This window comes from Apteryx rowi, unplaced genomic scaffold, assembly GCF_003343035.1.
Source record: "Apteryx rowi isolate R43461 unplaced genomic scaffold, aptRow1 scaffold_1073, whole genome shotgun sequence".
Classification (NCBI taxonomy): domain Eukaryota; kingdom Metazoa; phylum Chordata; class Aves; order Apterygiformes; family Apterygidae; genus Apteryx; species Apteryx rowi.
In genome coordinates, this window is record NW_020447279.1 from 1 (window position 1) to 21,527 (window position 21,527).

Sequence of the window (21,527 nt, forward strand, 5' to 3'; positions counted from 1 at the left end):
ATTCAAAATGCGCCTGGATGCAATCCTGTGCAATGTGCTCTAGGTGACCCTGCTTGAGCAGGGGGGTTGGACTAGATGATCTCCAGAGGTCCCTTCCAACCTCAGTGATTCTGTGATTCTGTGATATAGTCCAATTGTTCAGGAAGCCTGCTAGAGCTATCCATTGACAATCTGCACAGTTCACTGTCTAATCCTACATCCTTTTTAAACTAAATTACCAGCACTCAGTTGTGAGGAATTCTGCCACAAGAGATAGCTAAGCTTCAAGCTCTTCTGATTCTTTTCCCCTGTCTTCCAGATAATATCACTACCTTCAAAAGGCCTAAACCACCAGTTCTACTGTGGTAAATGTCAACCCTCTCCATCCCTCCAACACTCTCGTTCCTCTTTAATCTGCTTTTCCAGTGTTAYTTTTTTCTTTTCTTTTGATCCTGAGTTGTACGCAAGATGTCTGATCTTTGGCTGTAGGAGAAACACCTGCTTCCTTTTCCACTATTCTGCCTTAAATTCCTTTGGTTTTAACTTGACCTCTGCTTCAGGACCAGAGCCAGGTACCTTCTCCATTTCTGCTGTCTGGTTTTCTTGTTTAAAGTCATCACTTCTGTTACTCCATGACCCTTCTTGTATGACTTCAGTTATTATCTTTGGCAGAAGACGTGTACTTCTTTCCCCTCAGGAAGCTGACTGGGAAAATTTCCCAGAATGAGAAAATAATAGTTTTAATGCTGACAGCTACACGCACGATGTACTCCATGTTCTTGTTCTCCTTCTCTGGTAGGTTATATTGTAGATTTAAGGTATTTATACCCACAGGTCAGTGTTACACAGTAGCAACATGTATATTTGTGAGCCAAAATAAGTCTGTAGGTCCAACAGGGGACTGTTATTTTGCAGCTTCAAGGAGGACCAGCATTGTGTACAGAAGCCTGTAAGGAGCTGGCTGAAGAGGAGGATGGCATGCGAGTAGCAGTTGACAGAGACTTGCACTTAAATTTAATGTGGAAGGGTAGAGCTGAAGGACTTTTCTGTCCTAGTCTTCTCAAAACAAGGAACTGCAACATTTGATTTTGCATTATGGTGTTATTGCTCTATACATGCCTATCTGACAGACTACTGAGAAACAACAAGCAGTGCAAGCTCTAATAATGTATTTATTTTTGGCAGACTGTATTCAGCAGCCAGTTAGATAACAGGTTACACAGCAGCAGGTGATAATCAGACAATTATGGGGAAAAAAAAAAAACCCTGTTTTCAAATAACAACTGCAAGAACACTGAGAGCATAGATGCTAAGTCATTCTTGATGTACTTTATTACCCAAACAGTGTCCTCAAGCTTTGCCTACAGAAGGCCATGCAATTTTATTCTTGTACAGAAATTTGTATTTAACTCCTGCTTAGATAGCTGGAACAACATTAGTCCTTACTCCCTCCGCATAGCCCAGTCAAAACTGCTCACTGAATTGCACCACTTTTCTTTCAGAGCTGAGATGCCAGGTCAGACTCTTGTTAAATATTTTATTTCAGTGCAGAACTATTTTACCAGCTTGGTTAAAATTAATCACTCTCTTCTTTCCTTGTAGATTTTCAGTACAACCAAGGGAAATAGGATTCCTTTGCTCTTTTTTCAGGGTCACCACAACTGCCAGTAGTTGGAAAAAACAAATACCAGGGCATGTTTGTTTCAATTTTTTTCCAATGTCTTATGCTACGATGTTCATGGATAGTAAGCAGTAGATATAATGAAGTCCTGTATTATGCACATATGACCAGTTCATATAGCCACTCTCCAGTATCATGTTCTTTGCAGCTGTCTCTTGCCCCTCACACATTGACTGCTTGCCTCTTTCCCTTAACACCTAACAAGACGTTATCACCATACCTAACAACTTAATAGCATTTATACTCATAGCTTACCTAATTCTCTCAACAATCTTGAGGTAGATGCTATTAGCCCCCTTTTACAGATAGGGAAACTGAGGCAGTAGCATTAATGACTTGTCCAAAACCATAATAAAGGTGCCAGAATTAGAATTGAGAGATTCTGCTTCAATTTTGTATGTTTGTGGTTTGGCTGCATCTAAGGTACCAAAATCATGGCAACAAGAAGCCATGCTCCAGAATAGTTACAAGTGTTCTTTATTACTACTGTTACAGACACCAAACCAGATATGTCAGCAGAAGTTTTGTCTTAATACCAAGAAATGATAGATTCAAGATGAAACACAGAAATAAAAAAGGGTGATAGAGAATAAGACAAAAAGCCAACCAGTGATCAATTCTGTTTAATTCTAGGAAAGCCAAAGAGAAAAAGACACTCTTCAGACCAGAAAGTATTAAAAAAAAAAAAAAAAAAAAAAAAAAAAAAAAAAAGTGGGGGGGGGGGCAGCAAGACTTATTTTGCAAATGCTTTAAGCTGACATTATGCTTGTATTTCAGATTTCACAAAGAAATACTTTATAAAACTAAAACCAGTTAACCCAGCCACTATCCACAGAGGGTGGTGGAAGCAAAAGACATCAAGTCAGAACCTGCAGTGAAGAACCACTCACTCCTGACACTGAACTGCTCCAGTACTAACAGGTTACTTCACTGGGAGATGAAGATGGAGAGAACTGGGATTTATAACAGTTCTGAGAGGCACAATAACTCCTTCTGTTTGGTGCTTTGTTGCTACCCAGGTCTCCTCTGTATCATAAGTGTAGCAAGGATTTACCGATTCCCAAAAGGACAGATTCAGCATAGCAAAGGCAAGAATTTAACTGAATTTTAAGCAAGTTTCCTTTAAAAAGGTACTATATCTTAAAATCATACCACTAAACTGATTACTTAGCTAACTTATGTGGGATTTCTGGTCTCACTGCTGAGAGGAAAATTAATGCCCAAGGCTGAAGCAAGCCCTGTGCTAAGTAAGATATGCAGGGGCTTTGGGTAGATGCTCATAAGTTTGCCTGAGCTTTGGTTATGGGAGAGCAGGGGTAGGAGGATATGTACACATATCAGTGAAGGACTCTATTCTTCCCATTCCTAATGTTTGGCTGGGTGGGCAGACTAGAGGTGGTCTGGAACAAAGGTGAAGCAATAGTTTTAATGCTTTATGAAGGTTCTGGTATGGCAGAGCACAGAACCTTGTGCAAATATATACTGAGTACATGCCTAAGGACAGCTTTGCCTGTGTTTTTAATCAGCCAAATTAAGGCTACTCAATACAGTGGAATCTGTCCACCCATCCCACCCTTTTTCCTCCTGTCTCTGTCTCTGTCTCTCTCTCCAAAAAAGGGGATGATGGTAAGAAACCTCTTTCTACCTTTTTCTTTCTGAATAGGGTGGAAAAAGACTGTTCCAAAGATGCACTTTGGTTTAACAAATAGGCAACTTCCCCTTGTAGAATAAGCCTCCTCCTCTGAAAAAGGATGTTTCTTTTCTCCTAGAACCCACGATAAATTAAAACCAAGCAAGAAGTCTCTGGTTTGACACAATAAATACTTAGAATATTTCAAATTAAAAAAATATAGTTACAAAAGCCTCAATGGAATTCTCTTTCTGACCTAACTACAGACAGATTCTTCACAGACAACAGGTATCTCCGAAATCAGCTGTAGCTCCCCTCCCTGCTCACTGGGCTTGGTCAACAAGTGCTATCACTTACCCTTTGGAATACTGTTAAGACAAAACAATACAGAGCACAAGAATCTACTCCTAAGTTTGTTTTTCACACTGCCAAGGGTGTAGGAAGCTGCCATCAGTGGGGAACCAATGTAGCAGTGCACAGTGACAAAGTCACAGCACTAGGGTAACACAGACAGGGAGACTAGGGGAAAATAAAGCATAGGAAGGAAAGGAGGGGAAAGAACCCATGAAAAGTTGGGAAAGGGAAAAATGAGCAAGAAAGAGAGAGAAAGAGACTGATCAAGTTCAGCTGGACTTCCCAGTTCTGGCAGCAGAGCAGATGAGATGTTGAACAGGAAGAGTTCCTTGGGATCTGTCATAACAAGGAATGTTGTTGGCATTTTCTTCACCACTGACAGTGAGTGAGCAGAAGCAGTTAACCCTCTCTGACACTGACTCGGGGCTCTGCCAGTGAGCTGTGGATGATCCCAATAATTGATTCAACACCATCTCCCTCCAATAAGGTACGGTGGTCCCCTTCAATGACATGGACAGATACTTTGCCATCGCATACCTGTACAGAGGCAAAACAGAAAGCTTTATATTCACAGTTTTCAAGAATCTGGTCACCTAGCTGTTTTGGCTTTGTCAGCCTTCTACATTACTCGCATTTCATATCATTGTCCATATCAAACTTAATTGAAAACACCATCAATTTTATTCTTCCGGAGACAGTTCTATAGATCAGCTGCAGGGTATTAATTGGAAACCAGTGTTTTAAAGCATTTTACTTAACAGCCTGGCAGGTGATCCGTTCAAATAATACAAGCTGGGCAGGAAGCCTCCCAACCTGATACTAGCAAAATAATTTACCTACTATACCAAGCATGAATAATGAAGTAGCTATTTCCCTGCCCTTAAAGCCAAATAACCCCCCACCAAACACACCCCTCTCTCCCACCCCCTGCCTCCCAATACCTCTTTCTTTAAGGGTGTTATGTAAATTTAATCACATACAAGTTAGACTGGAATTGAGAATGAATGTGTACGAAAATGTCTGAAGGGGTTAGGAAACCACCTGGATTGGAGATAGAAGGAGTGGCAGGTTGTTTTGTAAATTCCTTCTTCTCTGGTATCTTTACTATAAAGTAAGACACTTCCCATTTTATGTAAACAGAGGCTAAAGAACAGAGGCCTTATTTAGGCCACGGACCAAAAAACCTGGTCTGTTGCCCACAAGATACCCACATACTAACTTCTATGGGGTCCACAAAAGGTGACTAAGCAAAGCTGCCTCTATTGGCAGAAGGCCAACATTTGCTCTTCAAAGATCTGCCCGTTTGCGCTGGAGAAACTGTAGGGGTCTACAGTCAAGAAAAGAAGCTTAAATTTATTTCTCTGGAGTTGCTCTCTTTTAACATCTTTGTTATATAGAGTATATTTGGGGAGTTGCAAGAATTAGCCATGGAAAAGAGTTATTTGTCCAATATACAGGTTAGACCTTCTCTTGGCCCTTACTATCTCGAGAGAGTGCCTGGAACCAAATCAACTCATTTGCTTTTCAGGGCTCTTCCTTTCTTTGTAGGGCACAATGATTTTTTTTTCTTCTTCTCAGGTGAGTTTCATCCCTTCTCCCTCAGTAAGAAGGATTTTCTATGCTTTTCTTTTGTTCCCCAAACTATCAGAGAATCTCAAGAGTCACCAGCATGCCTCAGACTGACCTCTGAGAGTCTGTAGTCTCCACCCAGGCCTTCTTCATATTCATTGTGAGTCTTTGCCCGCATCAGTGTCACGTTCCCATGATACTTGGACTCTGGTATATACTTGTCAGCAGCCTTCAGTTTGTGGTAAAAGGAAGCAGCAGCAAAGCTGAGTGCCTCACGATTGATGTTTTCATGGATCTGAGTTATCAGGTCTGCAGCAGCGTTGACACGGGCCTCCAGATCTTTTAGGGGCAGAAGAATCTCCAACAGCTGGAAACATTATGATTTTTTTTCCATTATTTTCAACATCTAAGTATCTGGCTACATTAAAACAAGCAAACCAACCCCAAAAACCACCACCACCGCACACTAAAACATATCACACACTAAAAAAAGAAAAAAACCCCAAAACTCCCTCCTCTTTGCACTATAAGAAACAAACATTACTTTATTGTATTCAATGCCTGTAAACTGCTGAACAAAGGCACACAATGCTTCAGTCTCCAATGCAGCCTCATTTCCTTGGGTCAGTTTGGCTCTGTAACTCTGGAAAAGAGAAAAGTGAAATACTAGCACGAGAGGGATATACTTGCTCTTGAATGTTAGATAAAAAAAATTCCAGAACGTAGGGCTCTGAACTGGGTGTGTGGGGGGACAACTGAAGCTTGGGGGCCTGGGGAGGGGTGAGGGGAGAGATACCTTGAGGACAAAGATTAGAATGCTAATCCACAGGTGACAATTGTCAAGAGCTGAGGACCCTCTAGAAACCACTATGGTAATGAAAATGAAGGCTTAAGCAAGGTTTCCCAGCACCCCACATTAGGATGTCATCTTGCAGGCTCTAGGATCTTCCACGAGACATATACTAATATTACAATTTACATGGCAAGAACAGCATTTGTGCCCCAGCCCTAGCCAGTTAACGAAGCCCTTGCTTCCCCACCCTCCAGTAATCCCTAAGTGTCCATAATCTACTATTGCAGCTCTTTCCCACCTCCCCTGTTATGAGAGTTGTCAGTTCTTCAGATGGCTCACATATAGAATATTAAACTCCCAAAACGTGAGCCCTGATGAGACAGGATGGTCTCCAGATGGAAGATTTTCCTAGCATCTCTTACTTGAGTATATGCTGCCACAAACGAATGAGACCCATCAAAGAGGAACAGACTGTTGAGTGCCTGGGAAGCATTTTGTTGCGCTTGTAGTTGGGAGCACATTTCAAAGGCTACACAGGCACCGAAAGAATATCCAGCAATACGATAAGGTCCTTCAGGCTGTATCTGCTTCATACAGTCAACGTAATAGGCTGCCAGGCTCTGTATGCTGTCCAGGGGAGCAGCTAGAACATGAGACAAGATAGAGTTAGAAACAGGCTTCAGTCAGACAGACACTGGGAGAGACAATTATGTTTTCATGAGCTCCAAAACAAACCTATTAGAAACATCCAGGTTATTTTGAAGGTAAATTTCTAAACAGATAAATACACAATTATGGTTAGCTTGGGTTTAGCCTACGTTTTGGACAAGGAATAGTAATGCTCCTGTCTTTCTAAAAGGCAGGTAGAACACCATGCCTTATTTTCCTCCCATGTGATAATCTACTGGCAGGGACTGAATGCAACATACAGTTGTTCCATTTGCCCTTACACATGCATCTTCAATCTAACTTAGTACACAGCCCTATGTGGACTGTGGGTACTGATGTTTGATCCTCCGAGTTTAAGAGTCTAGAGCCAAGCTTCCTCTACAAGGACACTAAAATTTAGAATATTAGGTTTACAAATTCAAGATGTACAAGAACTTAGGTACCTTTTGTGCACTGGAGCCCATAGCATGGCATATGAAGTCTGGAGGCAAGAGTGTGGAAGACTGTGATGGATCCTTCAATGGGGTGAACAAGGAAAAGAGGGCGTTCTGTGCTCTGAACATCATTGAGACAGGTGATCGTTGGACCTTCTGGATTCACCAACAAGCTGTTCAGATCTAGTTTTGGAGGCTCACCCGGGCCAGTCTTCATAGGTTGAGATGGTTTCAGCTCTTTGAAGGGAAGTATGCCAGACAAACCCAGTTAGATTCAGGACCAGATTCTCGGTCATATAAACATAGCCCTAAGAGAGATGCTAAGAGCTGTACTGGATTAGCCCACTGGCTTGCTAAATCATCAGGGCACAGACAGAGAGACCTCCCCACTGTCAGCTGCTCATTGGCAGCTGTAYGTGCTTTTACCTAGCAGTAAGCAAGACATTAAGTTATTTATTCCTCAGAGAGGTAAAAGGTCTCAAATTACATCCTGCACACTACCATGTAAGAGCACTCATGCAGGCAGTTACTACAGAGCAGCTGATTGACAGTACCTTGGTTATGGATCCATGGCATAATACTATAGGGAATTTAAGCCATTTAGAGTTCTAGAGAGACTATTTTTGTCAGGCTCTTAAGGAGGGTGGGCACACAGGAGATACTTATCACTCTGAGCCTTGGCTAGGAATATTTCTATTGCCTTGGTCTTGCCTTTACTATTTTCTTATTTTTCCTAATAGCATAGCTACTGTATGACTCTGTCAGGCCCAGTATTATATCTGTATTACTGATACTACCCAGGCAGCAGAGCAGCTTGCAAGACCTTTCTTATATCCTTACCCCATAAATGATGGTCCTAACCCAACGGTCAGTGCACTTCAGTGGCATGTCTGTCATTTAAAATCCTTTCAGCTATTATTGGATCTTATTTCATCATTTGACAGAGGCTTATGTCATTAGAGATGGAAGTGGTGGGTTGGGAGCTTAGTTGTTTGGGTTCAGGTGATTAGCATAGTAACCCTAWTCCAGATGCCATACCCTCTGCCATCCCAGACTTGGAGGAAAGTTCACGTAGTTTGTTGATTGTAAGGAGTCGAATTTCTCTCATGGTCATAACGATGTCATAGTCCCTCTCCAGTGTCTGGCGCACCTCCACACCCATCAAGGAATCCAAGCCCAAGTCTGCCAAGGAGCTCTCAGCATTCAGACTACTCACATCACGGACACCTGAGGAAAAACAGTACACATATTTAAAAAAAAAAAAAGCTGATTTCTTTTTCAGCTCTTGGCCTCTCTAGCAATCTTCTCAATTTCCTTCTTTTCTCCTCAAACCCAAATAATATGCAGCTGCAGAAGCAGAACCCCCTTTCAGAATTACCTAATGCTTTCACAAATCATCTCTTCTACAATCCAGAGCTGGTCACATGGGATCTAGTCTTTAGAGTACATGTTAAACGTACACAGCTTGATGACAGCTAAACAGCTGTGAATGTCAGCCTATAAGCTCTAGATCAAGTTCCCAATAGCCAGATGGAAGAATTTCACATACTGGAGGCTCTAACTGAAACAGAAGTCTTAGACCTGACACAACTAATTCTAGGCTGTAACATGAAATTGGAACAGTTGTCAGTGGCAATGATGGTTGATTGCAGCACTTGATGCTTACCACAGGAGAAATTACCTCTTCCTTCAGTCTCAGTCCCCTTTTCCCCTTCAATTTCTGCACTGTTCTAAGTCTCTCACCCTTCCCTTTCCTGTAAAGCTTCTCGTAACAGCGGCTGCACCTACATCTCTTCCCCCCTTTCCCCCCTCCCACCCCCCCACACCACTTATTCTGCCCCATGTTGCCAACCCAGGCTTCTTCCTAGCTTCTCCCTCTGCCATCTTCACCCACTCACAGAATCACAGAATGGTTGAGGTTGGAAGGGACCTCTGGAGATCATCTAGTCCAACACCCCCTTCCTCAAACAGGGTCACCTCGAGCAGGTTGCCCAGGACCCTGTCCAGACGGCTTTTGAATATCTCCAAGGATGGAGACTCCACAGCCTCTCTGGGCAACCTGTTCCACTGCTCAGTCACCCTTCACAGTAAAACAGCTTTTTTCTTATATTCAGCTGGGACTTCCTGTGTTTCGGTTTGTGCCCGTTGCCTCTTGTCCTTTCACTGGGCGCCACTGAAAACAGTCGGGCCTCATCCTCTTTACATCCTTCCTTCAGATACTTATATGCATTGATTAGTTCCCCCCTCAGTCTTCTCTTCTCCAGGTGGAACAGTCCCGGCTCTCTCAGCCTTTCCTCATTTGAGAGATGCTCCAGTCTTTTAATCATCTTAGCAGCTCTTTGCTGGACTCACTCCAGTAGCTCCATGCCTCTCTTGTACTGTGGAGCCCAGAACTGGACACAGCACTCCAGATGTGGCCTCACCAGGGCTGAGTAGAGGGGGAGGATTACATCCCTCGACCTGCTGGCAACACTCTTCCTAACGCATCCCAGGATACCATTGTCCTCCTTTGCTGCAGGGGCACATTGCTGGCTCATGGTCAACTTGTCCACCAGGACACCCAGTTGCTTCTCCGCAGAGCTGCTTTCCAGCAGGTCAGCCTCCAGCCTGTACTGGGGCATGGGGTTATTCCTCCCCAAGTGTAGGACTCTGCACTTCCCTTTATTGTTTTATTATTACTCATGAGGTTCCTCTCCACCTATCTCTCCAGCCTGTTGAGGTCCCTGTGAATGGCAGCACAGCCCTCTGGGGCATCAGCCACTCCTCCCAATTTTGTATCATCAGCAAACTTGCTGAGGGTGTACTCTGTCCCTTCATCCAGGTCGCTGATGAATAAGTTGAACAATACTGGACCCACTACTGACCCCTGGGAGAAACTGCTAGCCACAGGCCTCCAACTAGACTTTGCACCACTGACCACAACCCTCTGAGCTCTGCCGTTCAGCCAGTTTTCAGTCCACCTCACTGTCTGCTCATCTTGCCCATACTTCATCAGCTTGCTTATGAGGATGTTATGGGAGACAGTAGCAAAAGCCTTCCTGAAGTCAAGGGAGACAACAGCCACTGTTCTCCCCTCATCTATCCAGCCAGCCATTCCATCGTAGAAGGCTATCAGGTTGGTTAAGCATGATTTCCCCTTTGTGAATCCATGATGATTACTCCTGATCATCCTCTTATCCTTCACATGCTTGGAAATGGTACCCAGGATCAGCTGCTCCATCACCTCTCCTCCCTTCCAGACTAACTCTACAGCTGGTATACTTTCCCAGACACTCCCTCACACTTCACATAGCTTATTCTGTGAAGTCAGATTTGCTGTCAGTTGCTACACATGATTCCTTAAGTAATCCTGAGGAGACTGTCTTTTTTTTTTTTTTTTTTAATTTGTCTTTGGTAGAAAACTAAGAATCAGTATACACTTCTGTCTGGAAAAGAGACAGCTGAAGCGGGACATAGCAGAGTTGATAGGGATTAGTCACTTTCAACACAAGAACAAGGAACACTAAATGATGGTAAAAGGAAGCAGGTCCAAAACAGATGCAAGGACGTGGCACTTCTTATAACACATGGTTAAGCTATGGATATTAGATGTTCATATGGGATCAGTGACAGAGCTGATAAATGAAATACACTACAGGTTACTAAGAACATAAAACCCACTTTTTGTGGCAGGGGGAAATTCCCAAACCACATGTTTGAAARCTGGAATAGTACTCAGCAAGTTAAACATATTTGCCCTATTATACGCTACCCTAGGATTTTGTTCTTGTGGACTGCTGTTCCTACGGGTTCTCCGTTTGGAGAGAGGCACCAGTCCACTCCTAAAGAACTTCAGAGGCTGAGGAAGAGATTGCATGCTTGTGCATGTAGACACACTAAAGGAGAAAAGCCCCCATTGAAGGAACAAATGGATTATTGGGGACAATGAAAAAGAAGAAGCAGTGCCAAGGTGGGGGTGGGGAGGCAAAGAAAAAGACAGGGGAAGAGAGGGAGGAGAAATCAGAGGGAAATGCTGAGTAGAGTGCCTACAGCAGCTTCACTGCTTTCCAAAAGCATTGAGCTGATAGACACTGTCCAGTAATACTTGGCTTAGAGACCTGGCAGGCTGAGGGAGATTGACTTTTGGCCACTGGTCATATTGGCTTCTCTGTTTAGTACCTGGTTTTATACCCTGTCCTAACAAAACCTTGAAGCCCTCTCAGAAAGGGAAGGCGCTAGAGGAAAAAAGGAAAAGAAAAGAAAAGAAAGTAGTCAAGGAAAAAAAGCAAACTGATTCCAAAGGACAACAAATTAAACAAAGGGAAATGGTGCAGAGAAAATAAATACAAGCTTTTTTAAAGTAACAGACAGATAGGGAATCAGAGGTGTACAATACACATTTAAGAGAGCACTCCCAAAAGTTCCCATCACTCTCTGAAGCCGGACAACAAGCCTCTGGCTGCTGCCCGGTCTTGTTCTGCCTAGTGGTGTGGCAAAATGAGGGAAACAGGCTTTTTGTCACTATTGGACACAGGATCCTGGGACAGATTGACCTTTGATATAACCCCATAAAGCTGTTCTCAGGTTCTCATGCACACTGCTAAGGAAATAACCATACCAGCAATATCCCCATGACTGCTCAGACAAAGAATGCTTTCACAAGCAATCAGAGAATGAGGCACCATACATCTATCCTCACTTTCCTCCAAGCAGCTGTTGAGAGCATTATTCCCTGCAGAACATCCTGGAGCAAGACAACTTCTAGAAATCAGTGTCAACTATGCAGTTACTAGTCTCTGCACCTACCCAGAATGTGAGCAACAGCTTCCACAAGATCCCGTTGACTGCCTCCTTCACTTTTCACAGAGACCTTCTCTGCTAGGACAAAACTGGACATGACAGGATGAGGTTGATTCAGGAAGATATCAAGCACCTCCAGGCATGAGCTGATCTGCTGGGGAATGGTTCCCCCAACCACAACCTCTCTGTTTCCCAGTGTCTTCAGAAGGATACCCACATCACCAATGGCTCCCCATTGGATCGCCAGGCCTGGAGGAAAAAGCAGAGGAAAGAACACATTAGGCTTTTAATTAACTTTTAGTTAGTTAACTAAAGCACTTGGCAGCAACAAAAGGCAGTTGAAAACACCTAGGTGAATGCCTGTGTGCATGAAAGTGAATGGCATTTCCTTTGTACTGTTAAATAGCATGCATTCATACATGAATGACTTGGAAACAGCTAGGAGAGGAAACACCTTTCAACACTCATGATCACACCAGACAAGTCCACAAATTTCTGGGGAGCTGGTTCTCCTCTGGATGTTTGAAGGGATGTATTTTTCCACCAGATGAGTAAAAGTTATCATACCTGGAAGTCCATCATGGTGTCGCTGCTCACAGATACGTTCCATGGTAGAATTGGCAAAGCCATAATTGCTTTGCCCAGCATTTCCTCTTCCACAGCTTACAGAGGAGAATGCAACAAAATAGTCCAGGTCTGGGCACTTCTTACGAGTCACCCTTGGCAAGGAACAGGGAGAGAAAGCCGTTAGAAAAAACTGCTAACTACGTGCTGCCATGGAAGGACAGGGCAAGACTAAAATGACTAAGTTGGATCAACCTCTATCACCATACATGCAATTCATATCTGTCCCTTCTACAGAGGCTTACCAATCCAAATGAAGGGTGCCTGAATACTTGGGCTTGTTGACCTCCCAGAAGAATTCTGGGGTCTGATTTTCAATCATGCCATCTCTAAGGACCTATCAGAGACAAAATAAACATTTTCAGTACCTCTAGTTTCTCTGTTTAAAGTTGCCACATGTTTTGACATGTGACAGAATATCACCACACAACACATTTTTGTAAGTCTCTAGCACAGACATACCCTGAAATACAACAAGGCTAACATAGTTTTTTGTTAAGTCTGTTCTTTTCAGTACTGACACTGCAGTCTTCACCTGGCAAATTCTGCATGGGATTTTTCTTGTCCCCAGGGGTCATGGGAAACATTCATCTTATCCCAGAACTGAGCTGGCTGACCAAATACTGTTGCTCTCCAGGTCAAGAGGCCAGACCCCTAAGCCTGTAGGTCACCAGGTAACATGAAAGCAAAATGCCTTTTGAAACAGAGAGGCAGTCTAAAACTGTTTGAACCTGGACTGGTGCCTACCCTCTGTACAAATACCATTTTCATGGCTGCTATCTCTTACAAGTCCTGACCATTTCTAGCACTTACCACAGCCAAATTAAAGATGCCCCCAACTGGTCCAAGCTGCAAAGCTTCTTCTATCAATAGCTGTGTTCCTTCAAGTGTTCCAATATCACTGGTGGATACCAACACTTGGATTCCCATTGCTTTCCATTCGCTAACTCGCTTAGCCTGATAACCTGCAAAAATAAGGTGAACAATGCATGGGATGAAGCATTCAAACCACCATGCTTTGGATAATCTATTTCCTGCACTTTTCTGGTTAGACAGGGATTGAACAGATAAATAATTCCTGATTCAGCTAAACAGAAACTCAAAAACATGAGAGCACAAATAAAGTCAGTCTGAAGCAAGAGGAAAACTGGACAGAACTCAAATAGGAGATAGAAATCACTTGCATTTCTTAAGTATTTTGAATAGACCACGAAGTGGAGAAGAGAGTCGGGGAACAAAAGAAGAAAAAGCGTGCAGTAGTGAAGGGAGATGAACTTAAGAATTTGGGTACTGTCTCAGTAAAGAATGAATGGCTCAGAAAGAATGGCTAGATTAGAAGCAAGGCATCAGGTAATAGTAGCACAACCAAAACCGGAGAAGAAAGAATAAGAGTATTTGCACTCCATATGTTTGTAAAAGGGGTGTAGCTATGAGCTTGCCAATAGAAAGAAGAAATCTGTAAAGTCAGAGTAAAGTTTTGTTATGGCCAAATTTGTGAGAGGAAGCACTGATAAAAAAATCTCAATACTGAGATTGCAATGAAACTGATGCCTCAAAAACACTAACATGTTATCTGATACCAGGGCGCATCTTTACAGATGGGCTGTCTACGTGAATGGTCAAAGGAAACATCCATGGGTATAACCTATTTTTGCTCCTCAAGTTATCTTTAGCAAGAACAACAACATTTATAGGCCTTTGTTTATGGCATTTGATGAGCCACTGGATGAGCCTGCGAGGTAGCTGGGTATAGACTTTTGGAGAAGAGATAAAAATAGAAGCAAGACCTTAGAAGAAATCCTGGGAAAGAAGGGAAAAAAGGGAGAACATGGGTTGACAGGATTAAGAAGCATAAAATGAGAAGAAAGAAGTTGCTGGAAAGAGAGGCTGAGTCAAAAGATATTTCCTTCTTTAGAATAAAGGGGATGACAATTTGTTTGAAGTGAGATGATGTATTCATAGGGGGAGGGCAGGGGGGGAAGGGAGATCAAGACATTTGTATTTGCTGATAGAAACTCGAAGGAAGAGACTACGGATCAGGGTCAGTTGAAAGACAGTCAAGTCCTGTCCTTTACGGTCTTTACTTACCAGTTCGTATGCCAGAACGAGATGTCAATATAAGCTTCTGTGCTCCTCTCTCAATTAGCCACTGTGCCAACTCAAGCCCAAATCCTCCTAGGCCCCCTGTGATGATGTAAGACTTGGTAGGCGGACAGGAAGTTCGGCAAATGGCAGAAAATTTGACTGGTTCAGACTTTCTTAAAGGATATTCCTTCTCCTCTTCTTGGACCTTCCAACAAAACAATGAAGAGTTACAATTAGATAGATACACAATGCATTTCCTGTCTTTCCACATAGAGCTATACTCCTCCAGCCAATGGGGATCAAATTTCTAGATCAGAGTGACAAATCTTAGCTACATATGTTACAATGTCAGCAATAAGAGACATAACCCTAGATGTGCTGTCCTAGTTAGGCAACTTCAGCTTGGCTATACTGGATATTTCAACCCAATTCATATACACAGGATGACAGATGAAGCAGAGAATTAAAATCTACAACTATCTCATTACCTTAATCATAACTTTACCAATGTGTTTTCCTTGTGCCATGAACCTGAAGGCAGCTTCTACCTCTTCTTTGTTGAAGACAGTGCTCCTCAGGGGTTTTACCACACCATCTGTTATACCTTTCTTCAACAACTCCGATACTACCTCCCACTCTTGGTTTCCCTCCTCAAAGATTGCATCTAGTAGTATCCCATGAAATGCCACATTCTTGAGAAAGAGAGCCATTCCTAGAAAAAAGCAATTTGGTTATAACCTCATGCACTGTCGTTTCAAAGATAGTCCTGCTTCTGCTTCTGAAACATTTCTATGTAGTCAATAACACAAAAATGAGGTGTAAAACAGTCATTAGTTGCTAGAATTCTATGTTTTCCAGACTCACACACATGTACATATTCTCTAAAGGCTATATTAATTAGGCTGCTCTCTTACATACTAGTTTAACAAGACACTCCACTCACATAAGTCAGCGTCTTGTATTTATGACATAACTTCAACAGGATAAGTTATCAAATAGTCAGTCCAATATTAGAAAGAACACTTTGCATGTAGAGACAGCCAAGTCAGAGGTCAGAGAGAAGCTAGAATTCCATGTGCATCCCATCTATCTCCATAGATGATTCTTTCCTGTAGAAGCTTTCTGTGACACTAGGATCTTTTGAAATTTAATTGGAATAAGAATACACCAGGAGGACAGTCTTGCCACTTTTCACTAACCTATTGCATTGTAATATTTGAATTTGTCTCTCCACCCAGGAGAAATCAGATTAATCTTGCCCCTCCACCATCAAAATGCCACAGGAACTTAGCAAAATAACATATTAAGGTTCCCTTGGATCAAGTTATTTGTAATTAGCTGAAAAGTTCCAATTATTCTCGCTTTATAAGTGATCAAGCTTACCTAGAACTGAGGGTAAAGACTTCACCTCATACAGCTATGAACTTCCTTTGCTAGTTTTATAGTACAATAATACATTATAAATGGACCTCTTAATTCCCCAAAAGCTTATAATCTTACTACCTTCTAGTCAGTCAAACATTTCATAGGCATTATGTCCTATGCTGATTTTAAGGAAAGACTTTAATGAAGATAACTCAATTTTGTATGTTTTATGACAGTCTTCCAGAAAATGTAGAGTGCCTTGTTTCTCCCAGAAAGCATTTGTTGAAAAGACTAGATAAATGGTTAGTGATAAAAACAAAATAAAATTTGCAATGATGCATTACACAGGGCTTTCAAAGCCAAGGCAAAATTTCTATTACAAAACAAATATTCCAGCTAAAAGCTTTCTGCATTTGAAGATTAGTCTGGATTAAGACAGTGAATAGACTGTGCTGTTAAGCTTGCCTAAGCATAACAAGAGATGTTTCCTGATGCCCTGTCTTACCAAGCTGACTGTTGTTAGACAGATCAAATTTGCCTATTTCCAAAAAGCGCCCATGTCGAGCAAGACAACGCAAACTGGCTTGGAGCTTCTCTTCTGCCAAAGAATTTAGCACAAGGTTGACACCTGCAATGAAAGGAGAAGTAACTATTTAATGAACTCAGTCTGCTGAGAGTTTAACTCTGTTGTCTAGTGACCTATTTTGTCTTTTGGAAAAATGCAACTGTGTAATGTGACAGCCAGCAAAAGTAAGAAGGAAAAATGTTCCCGGACTTACCTTTTCCACTGGTAACTCGCAGTATGTGTTGCTCAAAGGTAGTATTTCGGGAACTAGCAAAGCTATTAGCATCCAGCTGTGGGAATCTTGCTTGGAGATATTCACGTTTCTCAGCAGAGCCTGAAAGTAGAAGACAGGCTTAGTCTTCAATGATGGTAGTATTTTTTTGTTCTTTTTTTTTTTTTTTTTTTTTTGACGACAACCGCACATTTCCATCTTTGACGTCTCGACGAAGATCTGGAGTCTGAGAAGCCATCAAACACTTGTTTCAAAGCTCTCAGACCTTTGTCCTAAGGTGTCAAACCTTAGGACAAAAGCTGGTCTAACAGTTTCTGCTTATTTATGTGATAAAGCAATGGCTAGAGACAGATCAAGCCTTACAACAGATGATGTTCTTTGATCACATAACTCAATTTAACAAGAAGCAGTCTTGTTTTTCTCTCATACTTTTGAATAACATAACGTACAGAAGGTAGATGTTTGTTGGTGCTGTAGCAATTTTAAGTAAGTAGTCAGCAGCTGTACTTGCCATATGTCTTGTTTCTGTCCAACTAGAAACTAGGTCAAGGTTATAGGAGATCATATTGGTGAAAAATATATATACACACAGATATTCCAAAAAACGGGACCTCGGTACTCACCCACAGTAGCAAAGAYGCGGCAGCCCATGCTCAAGGCAATGGCAATGGCTGCTTGGCCCACACCTCCTGAACCAGAGTGAATGAGGACACTCTCACCCTTCTTCATACCACCTCGAACCACCAAAGCATAATAAGCAGTGGCATAAACCACAGGCACTGAAGCTGCTTCTTCCAGAGTCCTAAGAGAAGTGAAAGGGAGAAGGCTATTAGATTCTCCTGATAAAGTTTGCTTTTCTGCACTGGAAAGGTGAAACTGCTGAGATGGGCCAAAAAGTATAAATGGTTTTGAATTATAAAACAGACTACCACAGCTGCTGAGCATGGCCAAGAGTTTCATCCTTCTGCAGAAATATTTCAGTATCTAATCAATAACATAGTAAATACCAAAATCCCTGTCCATACTGAAACACATGGGACGAACAGCCCAAGAAAGAGAGAGTTCGATACAAATCACCTCTGTACAGAAAAGTGCTTAAATCCTGCAGTGAGTCAGCTGACTAAGCCAAATCCTACAGCTCCATTATCCACATTTTGTGGAGCAGCCTTCTCCACAAGCAAGGCTAGCTACTAAAGGGATTTGGCAGATGACAAATCATTCCTCCCACCCTCAAAGTGCTAGCTAACAATTCTACTGCAGGCTGCTTTCTTTTACTAAACCATGAAGGTCAGTGTGATGACCCCTACAGAAGGCTTTCCTGTAGCTTCGAACAGAGGAAGCACGGCATTGTCACAGGAGCGACGGATGGGGTGAGGAAAGAATCCTCACCAGACTACAGCTCTGTCATCATTCCCCACAGTGGAATGTACACAGTATGCAGTCCTCCGCTCAGACTAGGGCTGTCACCAGCCTCAAGAAGAAAGGCAAATCTTATGTGCATATACGAAAGAAAACAGCAGTTGACCTACCAGTTTTGGGGCACCTCCCATAGAAACCTCTTGTCACAGTCCACCACTGTGGCCAGTCCCTTTGCTGGCAGCAATCCCATCACCCTTTTCCCAGCCAGGTCCCGTCCTGAGAACTCCATGCCCAGCATGCACTGCTGCAAAGCCCAGTTACCTAAGAGAAGGTAAACAGTTTTACAAAGTGAACTTCCAAAACCCCTTGGTCAAGAATTTACTGCAACAGAAGGCTCTGGAAGCTGGAATCCTAGAGAAAGAAAAAATGCTGGATTTGTCTACTACTTACAAAGTTCATAAGCCACAATAGTTAATTTCTTATTCTTAGGAACAAGAACAGCAGGGGACTCCGTCTCATAAGATCTTACTTTCTATTGTTGATGATATTGCCTTAGTTTTCAGCTTTCATCTGAGAAACTAATGGAAGCATCCTGTTTCAAAGGTTTTCACTTTTTCTCTTCTTTGAAAAAGAATTATATGTAAATGAGAAAGGATGATCACGGAGAAATTGGGTGTTTACAGAAATGAAGGCTTCACACTAAAGTTATACTAGGCAAAGACTAATCTCAGTCATGAGGGGAAACCTATCCCCAGTCAGGCCACCCATAAAATAGAGTCTCCAGACTCTTTAAAAAAAAATAAATAGCTTTAAACACAGTTCATAGACATTGCATTAATCCTCAGCTCCTTATGAATCAGGATATTATCATCATCTCCATTTTACAGACAGGAGATCATTTAATCTTGCATTTTTCCCCCTTAAAAGCAAAGCATGTCCAGCAGTATGACAGCAAGAAAAACAAAAACAAAACAAAACAACAACCCCCCCCCACACACATTCTCACCTTGGTACATACCCTGCCTATCTCTGGAATCTCCAGCAAGTTGTTTCACCTCAACCTTGCTATCTATGCAGTGGGGTTAATGTTTCCTCATAGCAGGTTTTAGTACTGCCATATGAAAGATCAAATGGGGTGGTAACCTGAAGCAGAACTTTGGAGTTTTTGGTGCACAGTTCTACAGTAGGGCTATACTTCCTTTTCAGAAGTATGTTTTCATGCAAAGAAAAAGTGATATATATACCTGAGCCAGTGCATAACTAACATACAGGCGATTATGTGAATAAATTCGAGCGTAGTAACACATGAATAAGTTTTCTTCTAGTGCAATTTTAACTCACCAGGTATGGCATCTGGAGAAAGTTTTCCTGTGGCCAACATAATGTCCCGGAAATTGAGAGATGCATAATAGACTTTGCAGAGCTGAACACTGGGATTAKTTGTGTGAAAGTGGCGAAGTGGGGAGACAATCCAATGAAGGGATGAGAGATCTCCACGAGTCAATACATTTACATAGGCATATTCTGTCAGTTCCTGAGGCTGAGCTGCAGAAAAAGGAACAATAAGAACTTTATACATACTAACACAGGCACACACTTTCCAGAATGAGTAAATTTTTTGAGCAGTTGCTACCTCCTCCCTTTGCACTCCACAAAACCCATTCTTATCCTGCAATCTGCCTGTACCCTAAACAGCTCATCCTTCCTCCTAGCACCAGAGCATGTTACTGTTCACTCTGAGCTAGAGCAAAGAAATTCCAAATTATCCGTCAAAAAACAAACTAAACACCCCCCCCCACACACAAAAAAACCCCAGTCTAACAACAACAACAAAAACCCAACAACACAATAGCTATGGGAACAATAGCTACTCCTAGTCCATGCAATTCCATTCTTTTAGGCCTTGCAAACAATCCTCATGTGAGTTACCTTGCTGCAGTGGGAGATGCCTGAAGGAGCCCCACTTTCCATCACGATACACATTCATCACCAGGTCTTTCTGAACAATCTTTTGCATCTCCAAGGAAGAAAGGCTAGTGGGCGGGACAACTGATGAAGGGTTCAAGTTGGAAATGAACACACACCTAGAATCCAGAAATTGTCATTTTGTTTGTTTTGCTATAGGCCAGAAAAGAAGCTAACAGAAAAACATCTTGCCTCCTGTGTGACTCAGGGCATACTTTTGTACCTGATTCTGTGGCCTTCTGCTTCAAGGCGGAGGCAGTTCACCATTCCTAGGATTCCTGAATTCCCACTACTGGTGGCAGTCAGCCACACAGGCTGCTCTGAGGAGTCGGCCAAAACCTCCTACAGGAGAAACCCCAAACTGTCTTACTAGGAATCACAGAAAGGAAACAGCTCTTGCAACCTTAAGACAGAGGTGAATAACTTCAGTTCAAAAAAAACCAAAAAAACCAAAMCAAAMCAAAACAAAAAAACAACAACAATTGAACACACTACCCATGCACACTTCTTAAAATGCTGCTAAATATATCTCATTTAAAAAGTATAATGATTTGGAAATATTCAGAACTCAGGAATTCTCACCTTCAAGGATTCAACCCACTTATAATGGGTCTCATCTACTGGTAGAAAAATGGGTGTTTTAGCAGGGGCTTGCCGGCGACACAGGAAAATAACTGAGCCAAAGAAAGACCTCTTCACTGCAACCAGATTCAGCGAGACCTTGTTGAATAAGCCCTCCCATTGTGCCTGTTAAATCAGGTATAACAACAATTAATAGCAAAGTTGAAATCAGTTACAACCACAAGCCACGTCTATACTTTGTGCTGCATCTCCCCAAAGATGACAACTTCACCAGGAACAACAGGCACTGTCCACCTCTTGCTTTTGCTTGAAATCTTGGCATCAGTTTTGTCTCAGTATAAAGACATATTTGATTAACATAATAGTATTTTATCCATGTCTAGACTATTTCTTCTTCCCCAAAAGATTCTCAAAATGCAGTAGTACAAATATCTCTCACAAATCTCTCTTGAGACATTCAAAGCCCACCTGGACACGATCCTGTACAATGTGCTCTAGGTGACCCTGCTTGAGCAGGGGGGTTGGACTAGATGATCTCCTGAGGTCCCTTCTAACCTCAACCATTCTGTGATTCTGTGAAATCTGGAAACTTTGGTTAGGAAACTGGTCTTTCCACAGTATCAAGTGTGGAAAACACAGAGTAACACAGAGACACTGTCTCCCATAGCATCCTCATAGACAAGCTCAGGAAGTGTGGGTTAGATGAGTGGACAGTGAGGTGGATTGAGAACTGGCTGAATGGCAGAGCTCAGAGAGTTGTGCTCAGTGGCACAGAGTCTAGTTGGAGGCCTGTAGCTAGCGGTGTCCCCCAGGGGTCAGTCCTGGGTCCAGTCTTGTTCAACTTCTTCGTCAATGACCTGGA

At 42.3% G+C, this 21,527-nt stretch overlaps 1 protein-coding gene across 1 annotated transcript in view; it reads right to left on the minus strand.

The window, feature by feature from the left end:
• Positions 1 to 1,131: 1,131 nt before the first annotated feature.
• Positions 1,132 to 21,527, minus strand: part of FASN (fatty acid synthase) — a 49,434-nt gene continuing 29,038 nt past the window's right edge. The window contains exons 24-43 of the mRNA XM_026071115.1: positions 20,666 to 20,830; positions 20,307 to 20,425; positions 20,048 to 20,202; positions 19,460 to 19,663; positions 18,289 to 18,439; positions 17,383 to 17,561; positions 16,742 to 16,861; positions 16,468 to 16,590; positions 15,086 to 15,309; positions 14,601 to 14,802; positions 13,326 to 13,477; positions 12,758 to 12,849; positions 12,456 to 12,607; positions 11,895 to 12,137; positions 8,148 to 8,336; positions 7,119 to 7,346; positions 6,429 to 6,649; positions 5,758 to 5,856; positions 5,329 to 5,580; positions 1,132 to 4,181 (exon numbers count right to left, since the gene is read on the minus strand). Of these exons, the coding sequence (XP_025926900.1) occupies positions 4,044 to 4,181; positions 5,329 to 5,580; positions 5,758 to 5,856; positions 6,429 to 6,649; positions 7,119 to 7,346; positions 8,148 to 8,336; positions 11,895 to 12,137; positions 12,456 to 12,607; positions 12,758 to 12,849; positions 13,326 to 13,477; positions 14,601 to 14,802; positions 15,086 to 15,309; positions 16,468 to 16,590; positions 16,742 to 16,861; positions 17,383 to 17,561; positions 18,289 to 18,439; positions 19,460 to 19,663; positions 20,048 to 20,202; positions 20,307 to 20,425; positions 20,666 to 20,830 (3,408 nt within the window). The 3' untranslated portion in view covers positions 1,132 to 4,043. The remainder of the gene's footprint in view (positions 4,182 to 5,328; positions 5,581 to 5,757; positions 5,857 to 6,428; positions 6,650 to 7,118; positions 7,347 to 8,147; positions 8,337 to 11,894; positions 12,138 to 12,455; positions 12,608 to 12,757; positions 12,850 to 13,325; positions 13,478 to 14,600; positions 14,803 to 15,085; positions 15,310 to 16,467; positions 16,591 to 16,741; positions 16,862 to 17,382; positions 17,562 to 18,288; positions 18,440 to 19,459; positions 19,664 to 20,047; positions 20,203 to 20,306; positions 20,426 to 20,665; positions 20,831 to 21,527) is intronic.